At 46.0% G+C, this 27,680-nt stretch overlaps 3 protein-coding genes across 8 annotated transcripts in view; all 3 read right to left on the bottom strand.

Moving 5' to 3' along the window:
- The window catches only part of amot (angiomotin), a 32,718-nt gene extending 19,560 nt beyond the window's left edge, over positions 1 to 13,158 (bottom strand). For 3 of the 6 annotated variants that reach the window (XM_079737676.1, XM_079737675.1, XM_079737674.1), the window contains exons 1-2: positions 13,019 to 13,158; positions 12,582 to 12,632 (exon numbers count right to left, since the gene is read on the bottom strand). In XM_079737676.1, coding sequence (XP_079593802.1) covers positions 12,582 to 12,632; positions 13,019 to 13,112 — 145 coding nt within the window. In that variant the 5' untranslated portion in view covers positions 13,113 to 13,158. Of the gene's footprint in view, positions 1 to 192; positions 423 to 11,166; positions 11,412 to 12,581; positions 12,633 to 13,018 lie in introns of those variants that run through there. The other 3 variants (XM_079737679.1, XM_079737677.1, XM_079737678.1) reach the window with 3 other exon arrangements.
- A 1,274-nt stretch (positions 13,159 to 14,432) lies between these two features.
- pgk1 (phosphoglycerate kinase 1) lies at positions 14,433 to 24,344 on the bottom strand. The gene is made up of 11 exons (XM_079738790.1): positions 24,172 to 24,344; positions 22,327 to 22,377; positions 21,856 to 22,011; positions 21,303 to 21,447; positions 20,068 to 20,171; positions 19,543 to 19,662; positions 18,597 to 18,711; positions 17,489 to 17,668; positions 16,829 to 17,006; positions 15,904 to 16,002; positions 14,433 to 15,414 (listed from the first exon to the last, which is right to left on the bottom strand). Exons 1-11 carry the CDS (start codon positions 24,234 to 24,236, stop codon positions 15,374 to 15,376), a joined length of 1,254 nt encoding a protein of 417 aa, XP_079594916.1. The 5' UTR covers positions 24,237 to 24,344; the 3' UTR covers positions 14,433 to 15,373.
- A 999-nt stretch (positions 24,345 to 25,343) lies between these two features.
- On the bottom strand, positions 25,344 to 27,517 carry cox7b (cytochrome c oxidase subunit 7B). Its single transcript, XM_079737771.1, has 3 exons — positions 27,366 to 27,517; positions 26,088 to 26,203; positions 25,344 to 25,647 (listed from the first exon to the last, which is right to left on the bottom strand). The coding sequence occupies exons 1-3, from the start codon at positions 27,400 to 27,402 to the stop codon at positions 25,561 to 25,563; spliced, it is 240 nt and encodes a 79-aa protein (XP_079593897.1). The 5' UTR covers positions 27,403 to 27,517; the 3' UTR covers positions 25,344 to 25,560.
- Positions 27,518 to 27,680: the final 163 nt, after the last annotated feature.

Raw genomic sequence — 27,680 nt, forward strand, 5'->3', positions numbered from 1 at the left:
ACACACCAACGTCGCTCACCGCTGGTAATCTTTAATAAAAAGGTAATGCGAGAGGGACAGACGGATAGATAGGCGGGCAGGCAGACAGCCAGGCAAGTACACAGACAGGCATGCAGGCAGAGAGATAATAGACAAGCAGTAAGAGAGACACAGAGGTCGGCCCTTCCAGTCAATAAACATCAAACAACTGACCCCAAAGCACAGCAGATAAGTCCCTGCCACAAAAATGGTCATTCAGACGTCTTCTCTTGAATACAAAAACCAGTTAGTCCAGCACATTTCCAAGATCCTACCTGCGATCCTTTGTCAGGGAATTCTGGCCCCAATCCTTAAAAACCCAGTGCACCGAGGAACAAACCCTGAGAAGAATCCCAATCCAAATCCTCCCTTCTCCTCAGCCTACGAGCAAGGCACAACTGCAGTCTGAGTGAACCGTCTGCCACACACCTTCCACCTACCTCCCCCGTCCAGACGGGTGGGAAAGGGAGGGGCCGAGGGGTTGGGCACAGAGAGACAGGTGAATCTGGCGCCCATCCAGAACTGGGCCCTGCCCACATACCTGCTCATTGTTGTCACGGTGCCCGACTTCACTCTTTGTTTTTTGGTTCCCCAAACGGCAACATTTCACGCACGCACACGCACACACACACACGCACACACACACACACACACACACACAGCTCTTCAGCGTTTTAGGTGGCCTGTGAATCGTCTGTAGGTAAAATCATTATGTCTCATTAGGCTTGTATGCTTTCTCTCAGTGCAAAAGCCAGAAATGTACTCGGCTTTCATGGCCAATAAAGCCTTTTTCCAATTTTTCCGGCCTTCTTGTCAGAGATGCGCCCTAGCTAATGAATGAATCATTATTAATATAAAAAGAATAATTTCTGTTGTAGACCATCTGGGAATATGTCTAGATACTTGGAGTTAACTACTCTACAAGGCTAGGCTGACCTATGGATGAAGTTAGCGAGCAAGTGTTGTGTTTTGGGAGTAATTTTGGAGGGAGCCTGAAGGGACTGGTGGGATTTCTTCATATACTTTCAATCTGGCTAACTCTGGCTGGGTCCACCAATCGACTACCCCAGCCTTAAAGTGGCAGTCTCGAAGATCTCCAAAGACATTTATCGAAATAAATGTCAGTTAGGTCACCATTAATCGCAGAATGAGGTAAAACAATGGCGAACGAACCAATGGCTCACTGACGAAAGCCCTGGCCTTTCTAGTACTATGAATGTTACCAGCGGGGTGTCGGTTGCGACTTCCCGCCATGCGTTCAAATAAAAAGCGGTTAGTGACAGTTACTGACACGTTCTCCACCCCCTAAAGTGGAGGTTCCGCCAGAGAGGTTAATGCGCTAAGGACGAGTTACCGAGATAGACTTGCTCTTCAACTCATTTGTGTGCGTAGTGGCGTGCTTTATTTCCTGCCATAGATGTATCAACTTATTGTGATGACTAATTACTTATTAATGATAATAATACTCGTGAAAAGTGAATTCACAAGCCGTCGTGGGAAGATGGCTGAGTGCTGAAGAAGTGGCGGCCATCTTTTTTACAGACATTTTGTCTAAATTGACCAAGTTGACGCTCTCATGGACATACATTAGTTGCTTCGCATTACAGAAGAGACTCTGGTAGCAGAAGACATGTGAGTCAACCTGACCATGAAAACACACACACACAAAATCACACAGACGCACACACACACACACACGCGAGACCCAACATAGTCAGACACACACACACACACCTATGATGATTCAACCGTGACAGCCGAACCCGCTGCCCGATGCCGTCGCCCCATACAGCTCCATATATAGAGTAACTATGCGTTCAGACCCTCAGACTACAGGCCGTCTACTGAGGTCACCAGCTCTCATTCATCTCTAATGGTCTCCCAGCAATACGCAAGGAGACCAGCGACCACAGATCGGAGACCAGCGACCACACAGCAGAGACCAGCGACCACAAACCAGTGACACATGTGGAGACCAGCGACCACAGACACAAACTGAGACCAGCGACCACAGACACAAACTGAAACCAGCGACCAGACACAAACTGAGACCAGCGACCACAGACACAAACTGAGACCAGCGACCAGACACAAACTGAAACCAGCGACCAGACACAAACTGAGACCAGCAACCAGACACAAACTGAGACCAGCGACCAGACACAAACTGAAACCAGCGACCAGACACAAACTGTGACCAGCGACCACAGACACAAACTGAGACCAGCGACCAGACACAATCTGAGACCAGCGACCACAGACACAAACTGAGATCAGCGACCACAGACACAAACTGAGACCAGCGACCAGACACAAACTGAGATCAGCGACCACAGACACAAGCTGAGATCAGCGACGACAGACACAAACTGAGACCAGCGACCACAGACACAAACTGAGACCAGCGACCACAGACACAAACTGAGACCAGCGACCACAGACACAAACTGAGACCAGCGACCACAGACACAAACTGAAACCAGTGACCACAGAAACAAACTGAGACCAGCGACCAGACACAAACAGAGACCAGCGACCACAGAGCAGCACAAAAACTTTCAGGGGATTTCAGCCTAAGCAAACATTCAGTGCTGCAAGTTTTCCTACTACCAAAATCCAAAAATGTGGAATCTTCACGGGATTCCCATTTGTAAGGTCCCTTCATTCAAGAGACACTACACATACAGTAGGAATAAATAAAGAGCTGAATATTTATGAAACCCATCCAATGTTTGTACAGAGTTGGTGTTGAATCGGTGACACACAGTCAAAGTAGACAACTTCCCCCGCATTTTCAAGACACTGGGCCGACGGGGAAGTTACCGTCGGCCCAGCCACAGTCAGCTGCAAACTATCTGGCGGTCCGAGCGTGGGCGGAGCCTCAGCCACATATTTTTCGGATATTCACTGGGAGAAAGACGCCTCACCTCTCCCACGTTAGTTTTTTGTTAGCGCTACCGTCTGGGTCTTCGACAGGAAGTCACAGGTGTTCCGATGTGGAAGGTAAGAGTTTTGTGGTGACGGACCACATGACAGAAAGGATTAGATTAGATAACTTTATTCATACCCGGAGGTTGATTTGAGTATAGTTAAGTGAGCTGGCTTGCTCCACACATGACGGACAAGACATTTAAGACACAGTATCATACCAAAATCACAGCAATAGTGAAAGGGAAAGTGCAAGTAATGCATCATATTGAATGACAGGGATCAGAAGAGGAGGATGATGATAAAAAACTATATTATATTATAATAATAATGATAATAATAAGGGGTAGCTGTCATTACTTTAGTTTGGTTTCAAATCCATGATTGCATAACACACGCGCTACTCAACGCTACTGTGCCTATCGATGCGTCCCTGAGCTCTGCTCTGATCGGACCCCCGGGGCCGGCCCAACTCCACCGCAAGGACGGCGGAAACCCCGGGAATAAAGGGGGGCTCAGGCGGAGGACGGCAGCCAAACCAGAGTCAGATGTGTGTTTGTGTTAGTGAGTCCCGGTATCGAGGGTGGATCCAGGGTATTGAGCCGGGGATATAGTGTTACAAGGCGCGGCGTGGCCGGGCGGCGCTCAGGGAGTCCAGCGAGGCCCTTGGACGCGGGGTTGAGTTTGGGTTGTAAATACGACCGGGTCCTAGCAACCTTCGCCCCTGCCGCCGCCACCACCGCGAGATAATCAGAATCAGACTCAGAAAGATGTTTATTGCCATGCAGGTTTTCACGTACAAGGAATTCTGTTTTTGCATCTAAGGTGCGTGCCATACGATGAACAATTAACAATAAACAATGAATAGACAGGGTGATAGCGAGACAGACAAAACCATCAGTAACAACAAAGTGAAAGAGATATGAATGCATGAGGGGATGCATTCTGACTCCGGGAAGGGGAAAGGAGGAGGTGTCCAGTGGGACGCCTACGCAATCGGTTGAGTCCACGGGGGGTTTGTTCCTGGGTTAGGTTACGCAACTGGTATACTGGCCTGTTTGTATACTGGTCTGTTTGTATACTGGTTTGAGACAGCTACCACAAACGTTATGACACTCCGGACGTCACCGACACCGGACGTCCTATGTCCAACCTGTACGCTTTGGACAAAGGAAGATTGCTCAAAGGCACTGTGTCAGCACATACCCATCACCTTGAAACCTGCCCCATTCTGGGAACAAGCATGGAGATCACATCCCGCTAGGTAATTTCAAACCACATAGTGGGATGTAAAAACTAAAATGCCATGTTTTCACCTCATCATTCATTTTGCATCATGGCAGAGTTGCATGGGTTATTCCTTCCTTCGTTCCACATTCAGGACCGAAAGCCGTGCTTCCATGAATATGGATGACCTCTGACCTACTGAACTCGTCCGTGTTGCTGGGCGACCGGGGGCTCCGACCGTTTAGCCGCTCCTGGCGTGTAAGGACCCCAGCCTGCCACCCTCGTCCCCATGGAAACCATTTAGTCCAGACATAACAGTCTTGGCCAGCCAGGGAGTTCCTTTAATTAGCCATCAAACTCTCCATCCTCCGCACACACACACACACACACACACACACACACACACACACAACTACAGTGTTCCGGACTCACCATGTGATCACCGTGGCGACCCTTTCACACCTTGGATATGCCAGAGATGTGGCCATGGGCGGGGAGCATGCAGACCACTACGACCCCTTAAGGCATTCATAAACGAACAACATGGAACTGAACGTTCACTGCTTATACCGTCAGTACTACTAATATTTGGTCGTTGACCATTTCAAAACATTATGCAAAGAAACCCTGGCCGCGAAGCAAGAAGACACCTGCAACTACCGAGCCCGAACTATCATGTCATCGTAACAGAATAAAGAGGGTGAATCAGCCCTACTCACAGAAAGAGCGAGGGATGCATAAGATAATAGCATAAGCGACCTTCAGATGAAGTGGCTTTTTTCCGATCTGTTACTTATCGGTCCGCCTCAATGCTGGCGTAATGGTGTTGATCTACGGCTCAATATCCACACTCCTGGGATGTCCTGTCTGAAGAGGGAATTAAAAAAGAGCAAGGCAGGAAGCAGAACAGGCCGGAGTAGCTGTCAGAGGAGGACAAATTATAAACACGAGCGCACGCGCACACACACACACACACACACACACACACACACACACACACACACACACACACACACACACACACACACACACACACACACACACACACACACACACACGGGGGCAAAAGCAGAGGGAAGAAAACTGTAGTGAAGGTCAGAGGAAAGAGAGCAGGAGACGTGGAATGTGAAACGGAGATAGAGAAGAGAGAGAGAGAGAGAGAGAATAAAAGTGTGAATTGCGAGGGGGGAACCGCCATGAAAGGTAGAGAACACAAAACGGGGAACGGGGAACGGGACCGCTGACCAGAGGAACAGGGGACAGGGAAGTAAAGGGAAAAACGAGGAACGCGTGTTCGGACACCGGCAGGAAATGCAACATTCCATTCTGGAATAGAACCCCTCACCCCCCCTCTCTCATTCTGCTGAAGTCCCACCGACCGGCTCTATTCTGCCCCCTCTCCTTCCTGGAGAATTATCTTTCTGAGGGGAAATATACGTGTGTGTGTGTGTGTGTGTGTGTGTGTGTGTGTGTGTGTGTGTGTGTGTGTGTGTGTGTGTGTGTGTGTTGCCCAAAAAAGGCTGATTTCCCTCTGTATCTCTCTAAAAGTTCCCATGCCTCAGGCTGATAGCTAGCAACAAGCTACGGGTTACACTAATAATCAGCCTGGGTTTCAATGATGAGCGCAACCTGTAGCTTGTTGCTAGCTCACAGGCAGCCTGGATTTCAATGATGAGCTTGAGAGGCCTTCGTAAACACAGACAACCTGTAGCTTGTTGCTAGCTGGGTTTCAATGATGAGGGGTAACCCGTAGCTTGTTGCTAGCTAACAGTCAGCCTGGGTTCCGATGATGAGCTCTAGCAGGCCTTTGCAAACACAGACGAAAGTTATCAACACTGGAACTGTTTGGACAAATACGTCTAGAGAAGAAATCTGAAAGAACATTCAAGGATATTTTGAAGAGACCAAAGGTGGAGATGAGTGCAGCGTATTGTTAGGTTGTAAATGGTGATAGACACACACTGACAAGGTGTAGATCTCTCACGCTCTACGTATAGATATATAGGAAGCCCTAACCCAAACACAGAAAACCAACCCCTCAAATTCCATCTATAGGGCTTGTACATTTACATTTAGGGTATTTAGCAGACGGTTTTATACAAGGCGACCCTTTTTTTCAGAAGTACATTTGTGAGAAGTATAAGAAGAACTACAATATATCGCTATCGGTACAGCAAGGATGTTCATAGAAACAAGTGGCAAGCACTTACAATTGTGGAATACATCATGGGATTTCTTTTTCAAGAGGACTCTAGGGAGTTGAGGTACTTAAAAATCCTAAATAAATGTAAATACACCTTACCCTAGGCTAATCAAAACTCTATTTCACCACGTTTCGCATGAGAAACACTGAAGCAGTTTCAAACATTATCCCCACATATTGACGATTTGATGATCATTGATCAATGATCATTTCTTGATTAATTACTTAACAATGACCAAAACACCATTTCTATCATTAACATTCCTATGGTTCTATACTTCTGAAATGCAGGCACTGAGGTGTGTAACCGGAATGTTAACCCCAACACCAGAACTAAAAACTAAACCCTCAAACTCAATCCATCAAAACAGGGTTTGGGTAATACTTTGGTAACACTCATGAGTTATAGGGACCCCTAAGCTCAGTACGAAAAACCAAAACCCCAAAACCCGTTAAATGGGAACCAGACTGAAAACCTCACCCTAAAACCCATCCCATAGGAACCCCTACGTCTGAAACCAAACCCAAAGGGCACCCTTATATAATCCTAAAACGGAAAACCTTACCCTAAAACCCAGCCCATAGGAAACCCTAATCCTAAAACGGAAAACCTGACCTTAAAACCCAGCCCATAGCAACCCCATAACCAAACACCATCCCTAAAACTAACCGATAGGAGACCCTAAACTTAAATCTCAATCAGCAGAGGAAAAGGCAGTCGAGCCAAGAGCCTCAGAAGACATCTGCTCTCTCTCCCTGTCTTTTCATCCCTCTTCCATTCCTTCAGTCTCTTGTCCAACTCTTACATTTCTTGCAGTTGGGTCTTTTCAGGGCTGTCCAACACACACACACACACACACACACACACACACACACACACACACACACACACACACACACACACACACAGTCTGCTGTGGTGATTCATTGTGGAGAGAGATCATGTTCCGCTGAAACACGTGACTGATTAAGGGGAGAAAGAGAGCGGGGTGAGGGGAAAGAAATCCACTTTAGTCCTTCTTTTCACCGAGTCGTGTTGTTCTTGGGAACATGTTTGATCTGAACTGCATTGTGGGTATACCGGGCCCGGAGCTCATCATTGAAACTCAGAGGAGGGAGCTAGGATAAAGGGGGGAGGGACTCACCTGCTCAGGTACGACAGCCAATCAGCACCCAGGGCCTGCACATCTCTAGCGGCCGGCTAGCCTATCGCGTGAGGGCCAGCTTCTCTGGGTTCCATCCCCCGCGCCGTCTTAAGGGACGTTTCAGAGTCCGTTGGGGCGTCTGCCAGTGAGGCTGGACGCTGCTCTCCCAAGGAGCGTCTTAACAAGGACAACGCCGGGGCTTTGTGGAGCTCTGACTCTGGCCGTTGTTTGTTGTGGTTGTTTATTTTAATGAAATTAATAAACTTGGTCGGTCTCTCCTCTCTGTCCCGCTCGCCTGCCTGGGATAACCCAAGAACCCCCCCCCCATTCGGGAACAAAGGAAAGTTCTCTCTCTCTCTCTCTCTCTCTCTCTCTCTCTCTCTCTCTCTCTCTCTCTCTCTCTCTCTCTCTCTCTCTCTCTCTCTCTCTCTCTCTCTCTCTCTCTCTCTCTCTCTCTCTCTCTCTCTCTCTCTCTCTCTCTCTCTCTAGCAGCTTTTTAAATAATAACCTCTGTGTCCTGGCCTCATGATTTACTGTGCATATCTCCGTGTTCCCAGGAGGCCGCAGCATGAAAAAATATACGTTCCCCCCCAGCAGCAGCAACGGTCCACATGACATGAGCCCGTTACTACCGGGCCCAGAGACAGCCGAGGGATCGCGTCGTTAAGTTCTCCCTGAGCAAGCAGAATGCCGCGGGGCTGCAGAAAGCAGACCAGGGCTGTAGCTCATCGCCACTGGGTTTCGACAACAAATAAAAGAGGGTTCCTGTGGAAACTACCCTCCGGCCGTGCCAAAAAGAGTGTGCAAGACGCTGCACTTGGCGTAGACATGAACGAGTTTGACAGGTGATCAATATGAGGACCATCGTTCCCGGTCAAATAAGAAACAGACGCACAACACCACGCTGGGGTTGCCATGGGGACCAGTCAACAGATCCATCCCAAACATCAGCGAGCAGGTTGTCATTGCAAAACATCTGGCTTCTCTCCTGCTCCCTCTATGATGTGGGTTGTCATTAGTCCACAACACACACACACACACACACACACACACACGCACACAAACACACACACTTAATTCAAAGCATGTGCCCGGAAGCTGTGATGATGGTCGACACATTGCTGACAGTGTCAAACACACACATATACACACACACATACACAATTATCAAATTGGTTAAGAAGGAAGACTATTAGATACAACATTCCATCCTTTGAACAAGTGGATTGGAGTATGACATTTAAAACTTCCAGCCAGTCATACAATTGGACAGACATACATCGACCCATCTATGGAGGCCTTCTCATGAACAAAAGTTTCCTAAAGTGCTCTCTAGGCTTTGGATCAGCATTTAGGATAGCTCCATGCATCACATGACTCATCTGAGTCTCCTGTCAATAACCAGTGATAAGGAGAGGGTTCTTCGTGTGAAGTATATTGTTGTCAAAAGGGACGTCTAGATCAAGGTAGGTCAAATGATCACGTGACCCGATGATATAGCCAGCATCAGATATTTAGTTAAGCGACAGAGACAGATTGCCAGTCAGACTGTGTCCTCTGCCAGTCAGAGGACACATTCGGACACCTTTGCATTGTCGATGACACAACATGATATAATAATCATGAACAACACCGTTGGTCAGTGACTACACACGTGTGGAATTCTTAAGCCTGCATGGATTTATGAACATGTGACTATTTTGTCATACAAGCATACAAATGTACTAAATAATATAATACTAATAAATAATAGAAAATAATTGTATACACGCAGCTAATTTGCTTCCGTGTTTGCAATGCAGTTGTCATCTGCCAAGGAGGAATGTTGGGATACTTTTGAAAATGAACTCACAAAACATTGACCACTAAATGCAAAACAAATTTGCCCAAAAATATCCACACATCATACATTGAATAATTGCCCGGATTTTCCTTTACATCACGAAAACACGTGACAACGATCGACAGCAAGGGCAGCCAATAAAAAAGATGCTGCTGGACCGGCTAAGAGAAAGACAAGGGTTGACCTCAAGTTGGATGGCTTGTCAGGGATTTATTCTATGATGATAGAGAGGTCAAAGGTTATATTCTCACCAACAGGCCCTTAAATCACTGAGGAAATAATGGATGTCAGGACATACGGACTGCATTACCACAGCAAGTACAAGGGGAAGGGAATGGTCCGAGTTCAACCACCGTGTCAGAGAAGGACCAACAGCATAAATGACAACAGAATGCCAGAGGGACTGAGGACCCAAATCAAAGTGTGCGAGAGAGGGGGGTAGAGAGAGAGAGAGGGGGGGGGGGGGGAGAGAGAGAGAGAGAGAGAGAAGCAATCAGAGGAATTCCTGGGTTCTGAGTCATTGGCAGTGGGCCTTGTATCATAGAGACTGAAGTGCACACGCACACACACACACACACACACACACACACACACACACACACACACACACACAAACACACACACACACACACACACACACACACACCTTCCCCCCCAATCCATACACACTTGTACATCTCTTGCTGTATGTGTCTGTGCTGCTACCCTTGTAGGCATCTCTAATTAATAAACTTCACTGAATCCCATACTGCATCCTTCTCCCAGTTGGACTCAGACGGCAAGCCACTGATTCACCCACTACCGTTTGAACACTATGCACACATACCAGTTTGAGTAGTACAAACAAATTAAATCAAGCAGCCTTCGCCACACAATGCGAACCATAGCCACTGAGGATCAAAGCGATTGAGAAGAGTTGGGCTTTTAAAAAAAGGAAGTCCTTCTTTTTTGGAGTCAAAGGTGATTCTCTTTAAAGAGGTTATAACGTTTGAGGGTGTTCAGTTCCAATGCCCCGATTTTGAACACCGCAACCCTGGATGAAACACAAAAATGATTAACCAATCCAAGATGATTATCCCTTATTGGCCAAATCATTATGGTTCTTGCCCAAAGCTATGCCTGGCTCTTGTTTTGGAAAAAGTGTTGTGTGTGGATATGTGCACAGCATTGGGGTCACATGACCAGGGGTTTCCCTTGCGCAACATTCCATTAGACATCAAAACTCTGGGGTCTACTCACACAATTATACACTGGGAATTATACACTGGGAATGAACATCTTAACGTGACAAATAAGGGCTTGAAACTACTCAGGCCGAAATATGGCGATTTACATGCCAAAAAACAAACACCAAACCTCAATCTCACTCACAGACACCCGCAATTAATAATGAATTAATAATAGTACAATAATAAGGAATTTGCCAAAAGCATTATAAATGCGTTATTACAACAAAAAACGATATTCACTCTGACCACTGAACATTCTTGACACTGCAACAAACGTGCAAGTCCAGGTAGCACACTATGCAGTGAACGGTAAGACAGGACACACGGGGAAGGGACAAAGCCAGCTGCCAAACAAGAGTCATGGGAAACATTCACTTGCATCTGCCAACCGAGTAAAATCACTGCCAAGTTGAACAACCTTTTGACGTTTTATAGCGGCATTGACTCGCGTATCTGGCAGTATCACTTTATTTCTTGCCTCAATCCGGATTGGTTACAGAAGAAAAGAAAAAAGGTGAGACGTTAAAATGACCTCGTTTGGGTGAAACAAAGTCTCGGCTCCTATAGACCTACCTTTATACCGACGTCCGGTGGAATGGCTCCCCGTTACTCGCTCGTTTGTCTCATTTCCATGTCCAAGTATTAATGCACTTAATGTCCCACAAAGTTCACTTGCGTTGCGCCGATGGCGCTTTTGATCGGACGGACGGATGGCGAGTTGCGTTTGTGGTTCGCCATAAAGTATCCGCACGTCTTTCCTGACTTCATAGTTATTAAAAAGGCGGCAGGGGGAAAAAGTGGAGGTCTGCTCTCTACTGGGACTGCGCTATGAAAGGAATGCGGCGAAGAACGGCCCCCTTTCCGTGGACCGCAGAGACCCGGCAGAGACCCAGCAGAGACCCAGCACAGGGTGAAGGAAAGAGTCGCCCCCTCCCCTTTTATTGGAAACTAGAGGAGTTTTTGAAACTTCTCGGGCTGAATATCCCTCCTTCCCCTGCACCAAAGGGAAGTCGGCCACTTCGACGGGCCTTTCTGTTGGCTTTTGGGACCGTCGCTCAGCACGGAACAAAAAAAAAAAAAAAAAGAGAAAGAAACAAAAAGAGCTTTTGTGCGTCGGGGAGAAACGGTCGGCCATCCACCGAGGCATTGACTGGGACTAAACCAGGGCGCCGCAACCAGCCAGCCAACAGATGCGAGTCTGTTGTGATCAGCACACAGAACAACGCTCAGCTGATAGAGAAGGACCATATTAGTGGAGGAAATTAACTATTTGCGCTGCGTCGCTCGATAACCGCACTGGCAGAGACTTTGATCATGTTAACCAAAGCGTGCGATCACATCTGTCTCCAGATGCGCCTGTTGGGGTCACCTGGGGGGGGGGGGGTCTCCGGGAACATTGTTTAGGGATAGATGAGGCAATAAGCGTCATCGGGGTTGTCATTGTTGTCATCCTACCCAGGTCACACTATTACAGAGGAAATACAATAATTAGGATATCGGCGTGCACAGAGCCTGATCCGTCTGTATGAGGTCACTCGGATGCCTTCACGTCGCCTTTGCAGGCCTAGCCCATCTGAAGTCTGCCCGATGCTTTACTTCAACAGCATAATCAATGACCAGTGACAAACATTGAAACTATATAAAATACATGTAGGCTATACACATTCGGGGATAATTAGATATTGTATTAGTTCACAGCAGCCAGGAAGATTCAACACTCAATGCGTCATCATTAAGGTTGGCATATGACTACATTATCCATAGTATAAATTAAATGCATATGCACGAATGGTAATGTAGCCTTACATATACAGTAGGCCTACATCTGCATTATTAGGATTAGGACGATTAATATCAGTCGTGTAGTAAAGCCTACATCTGAAAAACATTCCATTCAGTCATGTAAATAACCTATGAACCAATAGGACAACATCAACAATATCTGAAACTATTCCAGTGGTAAAGTAATAAAAAAGTCAAAAACGTACCCAGCATGGATTCAGTGATCTCCAGCAGATCCAAGCCCGTGACCCCTTTCTCTGTGAAGGCAGAACAAGTTCAGTTCATCTCTGCATCGGGTCTGTTGTCAGTGTCACACATCATATTTTGGTTCGCGCGTTATAATAATATATATTACGCTTAATAGAAGTGAAGAAGACCGCATCTTAAAATGTACATGGCCACATCAGTCTGAAATTACTATTGACACAGCACACAATTTGAGGACGTGATTCAAAAAGAAAAAAGTAGCACAAGAGCATCATTATGCGGTACAGAGAGGAACTGCATGCGGACCCAGAAGTGTTCCCCCCCTCCCCCATGTTGAGAGGTTCATGCCGCACCACCTCTGAAGGTAAACCCCAACATGTCAAATGCGAAAGGGATCTCGTACTGGAGCGCCTGCCTGGCTCCACCGGAGACTTACCGAGAAAGCTGTCCGCACAATCCGACAGACCGATGTGGCGAATCCACACAGCGACCTCCTCTGGACTCCAATGCTCGATGTAGATCATTGTCATGTTGCTATTCGGTTTTCTTCAGATGCCCCAGTCACTTCAAACTATAGCCTCCATGTTTAGAGAAACGTCCCAACTGAGCTGCAGTCCCAATAGATCTGGATGTAGGCTAACCTACAACCAGTAGTTATGCAGGGACTGCTGTGTGTAATGAAGTGTTGATTTGCCAACTTAACTTCTGTCATGCAGATTTCGGCAGGTCACATGTCTTAACTAGGTTGTCTTTTTTCACTGAGGACAGTAGACTTGTAGTGCGTCGACATGAGATGTACGAGGTTTGCAGAAGATGTGGGCGCACACTTGGTAGCCGCGGGGAACACTTTACGCACAAAGTGAAGAAAAATGCTACTTGGAGCAGATGTAGGCTATCCAACACGTGCTGAAAGAGTCGACATCGTAACGTGATTTGAGCGCCGCTCCTGTAATACGGTGGCCGAATCAAGGAAATAGGCAGACTCACCTTTTCATTAGTTTAAAATGTCTTAAGAAAGTTTTGTTCTTCCACGCATATCGAGGTGAGGACGCCGCACAGCAGCACCTCGCCAGGTGAGGGCGGAACACGACAAGAAACGGCAACCTTCTGGTGCATTATGGGTAGTGGAGTTTTTGCGTAGATGACAACCAGATTATTTCCAAAGTGTGTATTTCCCCACCAGGCAACAAACCGTCCTTCTGTGTTACACCTATTTTATGACCCTGTTGATAAACACTGTCTATTTGTAAATCTTAGCTCCAGTAGGTCATCCAATAGCTGAATGCTCTCAGTAAAGCAACGTTTTTCACCATCATTCATTAGGGGACTTTATACATTTATTTCAAAACTTGATTTTTATTAATTCAATCAATGTTCTATACCCTAATTATTGTCGTCAATATTTGGCAGATTCCTAGCAACATTCTGGTATCAAAAAAAGCCTTTGTGGTCCGGGGTGGTCTTGAATGAGAATATTATGAATGGGAGACCTTGCGGATTGTTGGAAAATAAACCAACCTGCTATGTATGCCCCCCCCCCCCCGAGACCAGTCCAGATACCACGGCTACCGTTTCTAGGATGTAGTTTGAGAATAGGACCTCATTAAATCCACCAGTGAAGTAATGGAACAATAGATCCACTTCCCACCACAAACAAGTCTGGTCATGTGGAGGCCTTAACACTTACTTATATATTTGTGTAATCCAGTCTCCCCCTTTTAACCGTTTTCCTGATTAGACTTGAAGACTTACCAATGCCACCTAGCCAGTTAGTTTGTAAGTTTATAAAGCAAACAAATCGCCACAAGTATACATGCACAAGCTAAGAAAATAACTTCCAGGAGAGGGAATGAGTTTTACAGAACATCTTTTTTTATTTCCCACAACTACATCTTAGCTCAAGGTTGCATACCATTCGGAGATTCCACCCCCTTTTGATTGCCAAAAATAAACATCCAACTATCCAATAGTGGCCAGGGATAGAGCTTGGTTACAGAGCTGTTGACAAGGAGAAATAATGTGTGAAAAACAACCAAACCGTTACATAATAATAACCAGGTGTATTAGACATCAATGATGAGGGCGCAGTTATGTTCTCCAAGGCAAAGCCAAGCTAGACACTGAGATTCACACAAAACAGATACACACACGCAAGGTAGTACACACAATCACACCATTATAAGTGCAGGGAACTTAGGGTTCAGATCCCTTCGTGAGAGTGAACAGCTCTAAATGACCAATCAACACCTGCCTCTAACACTGCGTTGTATGTGGAAAGTGCACGAGTAGGGAACAAAAAAAACAAGAAAACGGTATTGGTGCTTTGGTTGGGTGTCAATGGTATTTCAGCTGCTCATACAGTAGTTTAACACGAGATCTGAACCCAACTTCACCTGGATGTGGCATGTGTGAGGTGTGTGTCTGTTTGGTGGTTGAAGGCCGTCTTAACACACTTAACATCATCTTGAAAGGTCCTAAAGTCTCCCAGGTCTTAAAACACCCTCTCATTCCACCATTGAGTCTTAAGATGGCATCATGACACACTTCTGTTTTCACCAGCATTTCAACAAGGGGGGGGCGGGGAAGACTAAAGACAGGATTCAAGACGAAGTGACCGGTTAAGTTGAAGACACTGCTAGCTAGCGAGGCTCAGTGAACGAAGAGACGAAGACAACGGGAGAGTCTTCCTCAGGGGGCAGAGGAGGAGGTTGGAATTACAACCCCTTTCCATGTGGAAGAGAAAACGGTTCTTATCGCTGCACCCCCTTTCCCGGATCGAATCAGGGGGTGTTTAGGCACTGCTCAGGGCCTCCACACCTGGGAGGACTTTACCTGGAGGATGGGACGAGAGAGGGCAAGGTAGGGGTTAACACGAGCTGGAAGGACACCTATACTGTTGAAGTTACACCAACACACAGCAGATTGAAGCCCTGATTTACTGAAAACAAAAATCGTAATGAAGAGTGGTCACACAGACAAAGAGGCTGGTTTACGACCAACGCAAACTGCTGCCTTGGGCTTCGATTGCTGCAGTGCTTGCAGGGTGCTCCCAAATCCCGCCCTATACAATACACTGCCTGCGATTCGTCACCAGTACTGCGTCAACGATTGCGTTTAATCTCACTGCGACTACATTGTACCGGTTTCCCAGTGTGTGTGTGAACGCGCCAATTTAGATTTACTTTCCAAGCACATGGCGGCCCTACAGCCGGCTGAATGGGGGACTAGAACCATCTTCACCTCCAAGCATCACTCTTTTGCAAAAGCTCCTGGGTAAAAAGATAAGAGCTGAGCCTAAGGTGGTCGTCAGGCGGTACTCACCCTCCAACAGCTCCAGGCTGGCACCGCCCCCGGTGCTGACGTGGCTGACCTTGTCCTCCGTGTTCCATTTGGCGCAGCAGGTGGCTGTGTCGCCCCCACCTGGACGAGAGCGAGAACACATGGAGAGGAAACCGATCAGCTTGGAATAATGGGCCTGGGCCTTAGTGGTACTGAAGGGCAGTGTTGGGAACGTTACTTTAAAAAAGTAATTAGTTATAGTTACTCACTACTTGTTCCAAAAAGTAATTACTGAATTACTCTATAATAAAAGTAACTAGTTACCAGGGAAAGTAACTATTTGCGTTACTGTAAAAAAAGAAAGTTGCTGTATGTCAAAGAATTTGGATTTTTCCTAGCAGTTTTCACTTGGCCTTAATGTGTTAAATGGTTGAACTGCCCATTCAAGGCCCTGATATACTTCCAACTGAATTTTAATTTGCTTAGTTGCAAAGGCTGTGGAACATTGCCAACTACAGCCAACTTTTCATCGGATTTCTCCTGACTCGCCATTTCTGCTGCGTCATCAAATCTGTTTGGTGTGTGCGTTTGCGTGCGTGTGTCAAATAGTGTCAAATAGTATGCATGTCAAATCTTCGCTCTAGTCTCGAGTCTTGGAAAGACTCAGGATTGAAGGGGTGTGGTCTGAATCCCCTCCCCCCACCCATTTGCCGTTAAGTGTGGTTTGGTTTCCTGGTGTTCCGGAAGCAGCGAATAGGAACCATCCGTAATAATGTGAGTGGCCTGGCTTGTTACACTACAGATTTATGGTGTCCACCACCTTAAAAAATGGACTAAAAAAGGGGCGTTACAATCGTGTAGGGGATACCGATAGATGCTGAGACAAGTCCAAGAGAGGGAAAGAAACAGAACCAGAACTTAAAACAGGACAAGGAGGTGAGGAGTAGAAGGGAGGTCCTTCCCCTACCGATGATTGTGATGCAGCCCGTTTTTGTGACCTCCACCACCTTGTCCATCATGTTCTTGGTGCCGTTGGCGAAGGCGTCCCACTCGAACACGCCCACGGGGCCGTTCCACACGATCTGCTTGGCACGGCCCACCGCCTCAGCGAAGAGCTTGGAGGTCTCTGGTCCGCAGTCCAAACCCTGGGGTGTCAGAGGGCAACGGTGAGAATAGTGTTTTCAGGTCACTGACATGTGTTCATGGCCCTGTGTTAAGAGGATTCAGACCCTTTAAAGATATTTTATAGTTTCTACAAGACAATATTTTATAGAAACTATAAAATAATTAAGACAATAAGACCCGAGTGTTTTGAAGTGTTAAAAAGTATAAAGAGGTAGAGGGTGTATTACTTTGCTTATCAAACCCAAATTTTATAGGCATGGATTTGCGTCATGTTTGAACACACAGGCGACATGTGCACGTTGCGTCCACTAAGACACCAGTTCAATACGAGCATGTGCACGTTGGGTCCACTGAGACACCAGTTCAATACGAGCATGTGCACGTTGCGTCCACTGAGACACCAGCTCAATACGAGCATGTGCACGTTGGGTCCACTAGGACACCGCTTCTGGCTGGCTGATGGAGGTTCTGGCTGACTAACGGAGGAGTACGGCGCCCTCACCATCCAGCCTGCCGGGATGCCGGCCGCCACGGTCGCCGTTCCCTTGGTGGCGTTCTGGTCAAAATCGTTGGCGATGACGAAGTCGACTGGCAGGTTGATCTTGACGCCGTTCTTCTCTGCCTTGGCCATCAGGTCCTTGACGATCTTGGCGCCCTCCTCGTCGTAGAGAGACGTGCCGATCTGACAGAGAGGAGGAGATTAGTCATAACTCAGCTCTCTAGGCCACAGTCGGTTAGAAGTGGCAATTCAAAGGATTGAGGCCCCTTGCAGTTCACAGGGAGGAGACTTTAAGAGTTAAAGAACAAAGTTCTGTCCACTTAAACTGGCTGTGCACCAATGTGATGTGAGCTAGCATAACTCGGTTGGGATGGGGTGAGGGAGAGGGGTTTAGGGAGTGTCGATAATAAAAAATAAATAGGTAAAATAAAAAAGGTACAGGCTAGCCTACAACTCACCTAAGACGCACAATATGTCCATTTGTCATAAGAAAGTTAAAAAAATATAGGGCTGTCTGTACAGTAAGGATGTTCATAGAACCAAGTGTCAAGCACTTACAATTGCTAGGTTAACCCATTCCCCGTATACAGCAAAGATAGCTAGGCTAAGATGCTACACAATGCTAAATACAATTTTTTTGACACCAGCTTTTAAGTGTCATCCCGGTTATAGGATGGGATTTTATTGATAACAGTATCAAAATCAGTATCGATCAGCACTGACTACTAATAGGCCCAGGTTATTTTAAGCTACGAGCTGGTTGAGACGGTACACATTGCACCTTTACGTATAAAACGCCGTTGGATTTATCTGATTATTTATACAATGGAAATTCCTTAGACAGGTTTTTGGGTTTTGCAATGAGTTTCCGGTTCCTCGTACAGTGATATCAGTTGAGGTTCAGTAGTCTGTTTGACCATAAAATACAACTTGCCACAAAGTTGGGAAAGACTGCACGCCTAAAGATAATAAAGACAATACCTCTTCAATACCACCATGTTGAAAGGATTTGAATTCAGTAAAACCAAAAAGGAAAATATGTATTTTCTCCATTGTTCAGTTATCAATGTGAGATGAATAAGGTTGGGAGCACTAGTGCAGCCAGTCTCACCTCCATGTTGTTCAGGACTTTGAGGAAGGTGAAGGCCATGCCTCCTCCGATGATCATCTCGTTGACCTGGTCCAACATGTTGTTGATCAGCTGGATCTTGTCCTTCACCTTGGCCCTGAAAGAGAGAAAGAAAAAAAAGAGACCCGAGTCAGTTGGCAAAAAATAAAGATACAGTTCTTCCTGGATTTGTGTTGCAAATGGCCACTGCACACCCTTAAACCAAGATAAAACAGAGCATGATGCAGAATTTACTGTTAAATACTGTGAACAATTTTAGTTAATACTAATTGAAGGAAGGCTTTAGTAAACTTAAGTCCAAAAGCCCTCTGTTCCATGGTCGATGTCTCTAGTGTCAGTCCATGGCATTGACCTTCGGGGGTTCATTTTGATAACACACATAAGGCAGGAAGAAATAAGGAGTCCTGATTGGCTGCAACACTGGACTCTGAGCAGAGCACATAACTGTATGGATGCTCCACCCATGCAGCTTAGTGGGTCACAATAACCTATATAATAGCAGTTATTTCCATGTTATCTAGCATAACTGAATAGGATACACATAGATTGGACAATGCCAAAACTGCTCAATTCCATCCGTGCTGCCATTACCAGCAGTGTTAAAACAGTATTGCTACCCTACTATCGTACAGCACGATTCTTAAGTATGTTGTCTGATTCATGAATGCTCCGAATTGTAATTCCGTGTGGTAGAATGTAGCTCATCCCTTCCAGTGGCTTTACAGCTGAAAGCCTAAAGAGTGGCTAAGCGATCATTAGGAGAGTTACTGTGCTGGCGTGCCCACGGGGATAACAAGCTTACACAGACTATTCCCGTCTTTAGACGCCGAACCCAACAGACCAATCCGACCGCACGGAACATCTCAGTAAAAGGAAGGACTGAAGGAGGAAAGAGAACCAATCACAGAGTTCCGCTGACTATACGTACCCTCCGAGGATGGCCAGGAACGGCCGCTGAGGTTTCTCCAGAGCCATGGCGAAGTAGTCCAGCTCCTTCTTCATCAGGAAGCCGGCCGCTTTCTGGGGCAGGTTCACGCCGACCATGGAGCTGACGGAGAGGGAAACAAGCAGAGGTCACAGCCAGGAACAGGGAGAGCCATGACTGACGATTGAATGGACGAGATGACGAAAGGTGGAAGTGCTGGCTGGGAAGCACAAGGACTTGCATTCTCTTGTTTTGAGATTCCTTCTGAGGCGTGGTTGGGATCTACCAGCGTCTCTCGATAGTTGATGTTCTATATTCCAGTTCATGGTTTCTAGGTTTAATATATTTGTAGCTGTCTATGGTCTATGTTTAGGGCTCTGAATCAGTGAATCAGTGCTCTGGGTCTTTGGTTCCGTGGTCTGGTTTCCAGGTGTAGGTGTGTGTGTGTGTGTGTGTGTGTGTGTGTGTGTGTGTGTGTGTGTGTGTGTGTGTGTGTGTGTGTGTGTGTGTGTGTGTGTCCTGGCTCACCTGTGGCCACGGTGGGCGGTGCCGAAGGCATCGTTGACGTAGACGTCGCCCAGTTTGGACAGAGACGCCCGGAAGCTGTCGATCTCTGCCTGAGTAGCTTTGGTCTGAGAGCAGAGTTTAAACTTGGATTTAGTTTTTTTTATATTATATTCCAGTCATAATAATATTTGATAGGAACTTTACTATATCAAGACAAGAAATGTATGGGCCTGGGACAACAACAAAACACACCAAAAATGCATTTAACTTTAAGGAAGATAAGAGAAAGAGAGTGAGAGAGTTAAGGGGCCAAGGAGATAAGGCACAATTTGTGGCTGCTAACAAAAAGAGAACAAGTGAGAGTCAAAGACCCTCTGACGCAGCCTGCGGTTCAAAGTTCATGCACACTAACCGTGCTTTACGCACAACCTGTTATTTATTTAACTATCCGTTCATCCTAGTCTAAACACTGCGGTGAATACTCTACATACAGCGAAGTGTGTGTGCGTCTGTGTGCGTGTGTCTGCACTCAAGTTTCAGCCGACATTTAGCAGTTAAGGTCACGGCCGTGTGACGAAAGGGCAGAGAAAGTGCAAAGTTCAAGGCGGTGTATCCCGAGGAGAAAAAAAGTACCCCTGAATGCGGCCGTCATCCTCCTAGAGACAAGACAGTCTCTCTAGTCTAGAAGGACCTCACAGGCCTACACCACACGAGATAAAACTTGGATTTTAACCCAGATCCTAAAGCCCTGAAAAAGGATTTTATTAAAAGACCCAGGGGGAGAAGTATTCAACTTTGACTGTGGCCCAAGCCACCTATATGCATTTGTTTCTAGTAAGGCATTTAAAATCACTTCTGGATCTCAACGTTAGCGAAAGACGGAACGGACCCCCGCCCCCTTCCAGGACAGGAAAAGAAGCACACAGACCAACCCTCACAGCTCACCAGACCCCACACTGAATGTCAGGGTGTCAAGGACATAGGCCTGGGCGTGCGTGTGTGTACGTGTTCACTTCAGCTTCCGTACAAGGCCCACTGCCAATGACTCAGAGATTCCTCTGACTGACACGCACACACACACACACACACACACACACACACACACACACACACACACACACAATTTATGCTTGTGCTTACTCAGAGAATCCATCTAGGTTTCCAAACCACCTCTTCTCTGAAACTCAAACAAACCAAATCTAACCAGATCCCCGGTCCCTCGTTCTGGGTCTGGAGGCGGTCGCCGCGGCACCCACCTTGTTTCCGGCGGCGTCCTTGCCCTTGCCCTCCTCTGCGACGTGGAAGCGGAGGTTCTCCAGGAGGATGACGGAGCCGGGGGCGGGGTCAGCGCAGGCCACCTCCACCTCTGGGCCCACGCAGTCCTTCAGGAAGGTCACGTCCCTGGGGGGCCACACAGAGAGCTCAGGGCCGTTAACGTCCATGCATCGCGTTTGGCACGGCGGTACGGAGAGATACACTGGGAGACGTAGACGCTGTCCAGTCTGTTGTCCACCTAAAGCGGCATTTCAACGGTTTGCAGATTTATTTTCCCCTTCATTGATCACACAAGACAAACACATCCAAGTCAAGATGATCTAAAACGTTCGTATTGTGATATATTTAAGTCACACCTTCTTACCATCACAATGCAGATTGTAAGTACAACCAGAGTGTACATAAGTGTGATGTGTGTTATATTACAGATGTGAGACAATAAAATAAATACTGAATTTCTAAACTAAAGTAGCCCATTGGTTTCCAGCACGACACGGTATCCGCTCCAGCCAACGAGCGGTTTCCAGAACTCACTTTCCCAGCAGTGCCTTCAGCTCAGCCACCGCGGGCTCCAGGGAGTATTTGTCGGGCATGGGGGTTCCATCGGGACGACCCAAGTGGCTCATGAGCACTACGGCCTTGGCCCCGTTGTCCAGGCAGTGCTTGATGGTGGGGACCGCGGCTTTGATCCTGAGAATCGCCACGGGGAAGGGAAGGTTAGAGGCAGAGGAACGCCACGAGTAGGCTTTCATGCAGTCGGGCCTCATGTTTATAGGATGACATCATGGAGTTGTTGATTAATTGACTCGTTTGTAGATTCCCTTTGCTCTTTTGAACTTTACTAGGTTTACATTTAATGCATTGTCAAGTCATGCATGGCCATTGCAATGCTACATAACTGCAATTGACTCAGCTGGAACGGACGCAACGTGAGGCACATGGGTTGAAGAGTGAAGGCAATAGATAGTTACAGATGAGAGTGGCTCAACGGAGTCTGCAGCTCACCTCTGGTTGTTGGTGATGTTCTTGCCCGACATTGGCACGTTGAAGTCAACCCTGCACACATAAACAATGGCGACATTCATCAGACAAAAGAAAGCCCGGAAATCACACAAATAAAACAAAAGCCATAGCACAGGAAAGACAAATTTGTTTTTTAAATCTTCGAATGAAGAAGAGTTTCCAGCTTTAATAAAGGAAGTTTGGCCATAGTTTAAACCATGCAAACCATTGTGTAATCTTTCTCAATGAGTCCTGGATTGAGAAATAACGCGTGGCTTTATCACGATTCGGGAGTCCGCGTACACATTAAGAGGATGTGACTACAGGAGTATCAGGGTATACGTGTGGATGATCTGATGAAGGTCCTTTGTTTCACCAGTGGCCGCAGATGGTATTTGTCTAGGACACGTGAGACGGACCCTTGAAGCATCAGCGCAACGATAAGATAACAGATGGGATCAACTCTAAACTCTAAAATGTTACTATGTGGTTTAACTAGCTGCAGCCATCATGATAACGTGCAAATACTGTGAGTTCAACCCTAACACTGGCTGTGCGTACCCCTGATTCTGAAGCAGAGAGCAGTACTGTGCTGAATATAACATCCACACTGCAGTGTTGGCTGCCAGAATGAGGAGTGCATGTGTAATATATCGAAATAAACGTTTGAGTGGGTCAGGATTAATTATAATACATCTCAAATTAAATCAGTTTATTAATCCTTGTAGGCCTAATTTAAAAAAGAAGTGTAATATAAATGATTCTTTAATGTCATGATAATTTTAAGTGTGTGTCACAATATATTTTCTGTTGGTACTTGGTACAATGCCAATTAACGGCCGCTAATGATTAAATTAATTGTATGGCCCCAATGACTTCACAGTGAATACTGTGCAATAAAGTGTGTGTCGTTGGTCTTCAGAACAAATGAGAGTCAGCCCGCCTACCCTTCTGTCCCTCCAGGTTACTGATTGATAGTGCGGAGGGGCCGAGGCAATCAGCCAATTGATGGGCTTCATTGAAAAGTAGTAAAACAAATAATTGTTTTTAATCCAGTTCAATTTGGCATGGAACCCACAACCCTGGCAGGGTTGGTGCCTAGCTCTAGCTACTGTGGGATTGAACCCCTGACACTGTCAGGAACTGGATTATTAGTGGCCTTCATACATGTATCCGTAAACAATGCCAGTTCGTGGTGTCATGTGTTGCCTATCTAGTCCAGGACTGGATTACGTAACTCCGCTCCCTTTCCCTGGTCACTCAGACGACGACACAATTTGGATGGTCATGCAGGAGCAATAATCGGTCAATATGAATGAGTGCATTATTGCCATACGACATATGCGCGTAACTGATAGGACAGAGTTGACCTTTAACAGTAAAGAACTTGTGGTGGGTGAACCTTGTCTTTTGCAGGGTTGTCGTTGCATCACTGAGTTGGCAAGTCAAAATGGCCCTCTGACATTTTCAAAAGACGCGGTGTCTATTTCTAGTGATCGCTAGGCCGGCTCCGTCCTTATAAATCACATGTTAACATGTCATTGTTAATTAAGACCGCAGCGTGTACAAACATTGGTCCTAAAAACCACGCTTGCATCCATACAGCATCTTCCTTGCTGCACGTAACATTGACGAAAGCGTGACATCAACCCAGTGCGCTTCCTGCGTAAACCGTACGCAGCATGCCCACAAATAACTTCCGCACCTCTGTATCCGCGTTATGGAAAAAAACTAATCCCATTGAAGATGAACAGTCAGCAATTGTACATGTGTGTCAGTGAAGTCTAGTTTGGGTCTTCAATCTAAATATGGATAGTCCGCAAGGTAAACCAAATGGTCTTTTCTCACCTCATGATGACTCGCTTGCCCTTGACGTCCACCTTGTCAAGTGTGAGTTTAGTAGAGAGAGACATTGTGGCTGTTTTAGAAGCACCCGGTTTGCTGTTACTGGATTCGGTCCGAAGCACACTTGGACGATGGGTAGATCCCGAATGGAAGTGACCTTAGCGCAGTAGGTATGCACATCGATTAGGCGGGACTCTACACACTCATCCACGGTGCATTGGTGGAGCGCCTGATGGGTGAATGACGCCCCATACAGCCATTGGTTTAAATCCGAGTATTTTGTCTGACGTACTCTCACCCTGGCGCATGCGCAGGCGCAACGTCCCAGAGCCAGCCTCCGAGGATGCAGCGTTCAAGCCCACTCGGATTCCAAACAAACAACCGCTTGACATTATTGCATTGTCATAGTCCTATAGAAAAAAACGATGCAATGCTATATATATAATCTTCCCTCTATACAAGTATTTAGTTAGGATTACATGCCAATCTGACACTAAATAACCTGGTCAGAACCACATGGTTTGAAATCAACATGGTTGAGGATCTAGGACAAATTTAAAACAAACCCACTAAAGTGAAAGGCTCATGTTTGAAATAAGTTACAATAAACTCACCAGGAAGTTATCCGTAATCTCAATTGCAACATTTAACATTAAAATAATATGAACCATTAATTAAAATGTTCCATAAGGCCCACATGAAGCGTCAGACTTCCCCACTGAGACATTGAGCAAAGCCTCCCTTCCACAATGCTCTGGACCCCCAACACTCTCCAACATTTACTGCAAGTCATACTAGTCCCATCTGTCTCTAACCCACCACCACTTCCACCACCAGAGTACACTCTACCAGGCGAACCAGGCCGGGACAGGGGCAAGCTACTGCCCTGCCCCCAGGAGTCAAGACATGATTTGGGTCCGGGCCCCGAATCCAAAGCGTTCAACGTCTCTTTATTAAATGTGATGTGTTAGTTAAATCCTAGTTGTTGCAATGTGAAATATAAACGTGTCATACAAGTTAAAAAAAAATAAAAAAATCACACCACGAAACATTTCTTCATAGTGTGGCAGTCAAACAAATATAGGAGAAATATGCAGGCTAATCGTGTGTAAAATGTGCTAATACACCCGGCTACAAAGGACACTTATAACCTAACCTCCTTACCCCCCCCCACATTAGTAAAAAATGAGACATCCTGCATAGAGGAAAAACTAAACAAAAAAACACCTTTGTTGAGTTGGGTTTTTATTTTCTACAGGTCAACATGCTGGAACAGCCACAGGCATTCAGCGTCTGAGAACATTTATAATCATCTGTACAACCAGAATGTTTTACGGGTCATCCTCCAGGAGGGATCTGGGCGTCGTGGTCGTCTAGGTGAGGAAGACTACTTTATTCCTCCTCCTTTTCCCGCCACTGCTTGGGCATCAGCTTGCCGACCGGAGACAGATTCCAGGTGATGCCGGTCTGAGTGATAACCTGGAAACAGGGGAAATGTTCAATTGAAAAAGTAGAGAGTGATGTTTGATTCAATGACGTTAGAGTTTAAAAACTAGAGTCAAACACAGAGCATCGCATTTCAGATATAGTAACTATGTAAATGATTACAGCTATAGTATAAACCTATAGAGTATAATCCTACAACTAGGATGACGTATGCCTCCCCACCAGGCATAGTGCTTCACATATAAACATTGTCATACAGTAAAATTCATTAAAAATGAATTAATAGAAAAGAAAACGAATGCAAAAAATGAGTAAAATAGATAATAATCAAAGTTAAGGACTACTAAAGCGCTACTAAAGCGCACAACGACTTCCGTAATGCAAACACATTGCTACGGCCAGGGGACATTCTTGGTAATGGAGGACAGGCAGACTCTACACCACACCCTGAACCATAGGAGAACAATACTCACAAATGCCCACACAGCGGTGCAGAAGCCAATGCCCCCGACCAACAGTCCGGTGCCGTATTTGGCATGGAAGTCCTGTGGTGCCGTGGAGTTGTTCCTCACCTGGCGAGCAGCCACACCTGGAGAGACCATATCATCAGGTGTTTTTGTTAGCCATATCATTCCACATCAGCATAGCTCACAAACAAGGGATGGCAATCTAAACCACGTGATGGACGGAGACCATTTTACGAGTGGATGCTAATGTGATTTATAAATGTCATCTAGCGAGTGCACTTCAAGAGCATGATAGAGAAACCAGCACCATTGTCCTACACCTGGAATCATGAATTCATAAAATGTGGCCAAAGAGCCACACAGTACAAGTATGGATGCAGATACAGAACCGCTGTGCCTTGGCATAAGATAAATCTAATCGTATTTCTGGTGTGGATAACTAAAGAGGGCCAGTGTTTGGTTCCAGTGAACATAATCTGGTATTTAATGCCTACATTTTTTTTTATATGCCAACAATGTCACCTTGACTTATGGAGGCAACGTGTTTAAACAATGTTTTACGGTGAGATCAACATCGACTTCGACTCAGAATAGAGGGCATGGTAACATTTCGTTTCTCAACTACCCAGTAGTCCACCCCTTGCCTCGCGTAATCCTCCTTAAAGAGAACATTGCAAATATAAAATCATAGCTCCATATAAAGAGATCTGAATCACCTCATACATGAAATCAATCAGAATATGTATAACATGAACACATGTAACACAACCACACAGAAGAGACCACATATGCTAAATAATGCAGCAAAACGGGAAGAAATGGGTGCTAATAGACCCTTCATCGGATCGGAATGCATCCCCTGTACTTGGTTAACATTTCATGACGATGCTAAATGAAGGACTAAGCAGTGTTCATGGATCTTATAGGGTGACGGTCTGACTCTTTAGGTCAGGTCTTGAGGACAAACAGTCAAGGGACACAGAAGACACTCACTCAGCGGAAATAAAAGAAGGTGCCAGTTAAAAAATACACAAATAAATCAGAGACACTGCAGTCCTCTTGAGATCATATATTAATCTTATTCACAGTTTAACAAAGAAGAGCGTTTTGAAGCGGTTATTTTCTTGTGGATATATTGCAGTTGGACGGTAGCGGGGGGGGGGCTATCGCTTCTTCCATCATATTTACAGTCCACATTTCAAACCTTCTGCAAATGTTACCTTGATTACGATGGCAGGTTTACATGGTACACACATAACCGTACAATGAACGTGTGTATCTTACCGGTAAGGTTCACAGCAGATTTAGCAAAGCGAAACATGACGGCTAACCGGAGGAGCAAGTTACCCTTGAAGAATATATTTTCAATATGGCAGCTGCACGTAGACCGGAAACTACGGAACCCGGAGCAGATACATTTAAACCGCACCGTGTCATTTGTAAAATTTCATGTTTCTACGGCCTAATTAAAACAGCTAGTTTATTAACAAAACATTGAGCATGCCGAAAAATAAAGGAAAATAGTAATGTAACAGCTTTTGTTATCCTTTGTCATACTGTATATTATGTACTAGTTCGATATTTTGAGCCGTAAATGAT

This window comes from Pollachius pollachius, assembly GCF_949987615.1.
Source record: "Pollachius pollachius genome assembly, chromosome: 6".
Taxonomy (NCBI): domain Eukaryota; kingdom Metazoa; phylum Chordata; class Actinopteri; order Gadiformes; family Gadidae; genus Pollachius; species Pollachius pollachius.

What these genes read in the sequence shown, in the direction of transcription:
- pgk1 (XM_079738790.1), bottom strand. Translation starts at nt 24,236, where the DNA reads ATGTCTCTCTCTACTAAACTCACACTTGACAAGGTGGACGTCAAGGGC. An exon ending in CTGAAGGCACTGCTGGGAAA is followed by an intron (nt 21,448 to 21,855) that starts GTGAGTTCTGGA and finishes GTGGCCCCCCAG; the next exon opens with GGACGTGACCTTCCTGAAGG. An exon ending in CAGCCTGGAGCTGTTGGAGG is followed by an intron (nt 15,415 to 15,903) that starts GTGAGTACCGCC and finishes CCCATCCTCCAG; the next exon opens with GTAAAGTCCTCCCAGGTGTG.
- cox7b (XM_079737771.1), bottom strand. Translation starts at nt 27,402, where the DNA reads ATGTTTCGCTTTGCTAAATCTGCTGTGAACCTTACCG. An exon ending in ATCTGCTGTGAACCTTACCG is followed by an intron (nt 26,204 to 27,365) that starts GTAAGATACACA and finishes TGGTCTCTCCAG; the next exon opens with GTGTGGCTGCTCGCCAGGTG. An exon ending in GCACCGCTGTGTGGGCATTT is followed by an intron (nt 25,648 to 26,087) that starts GTGAGTATTGTT and finishes CCCTGTTTCCAG; the next exon opens with GTTATCACTCAGACCGGCAT.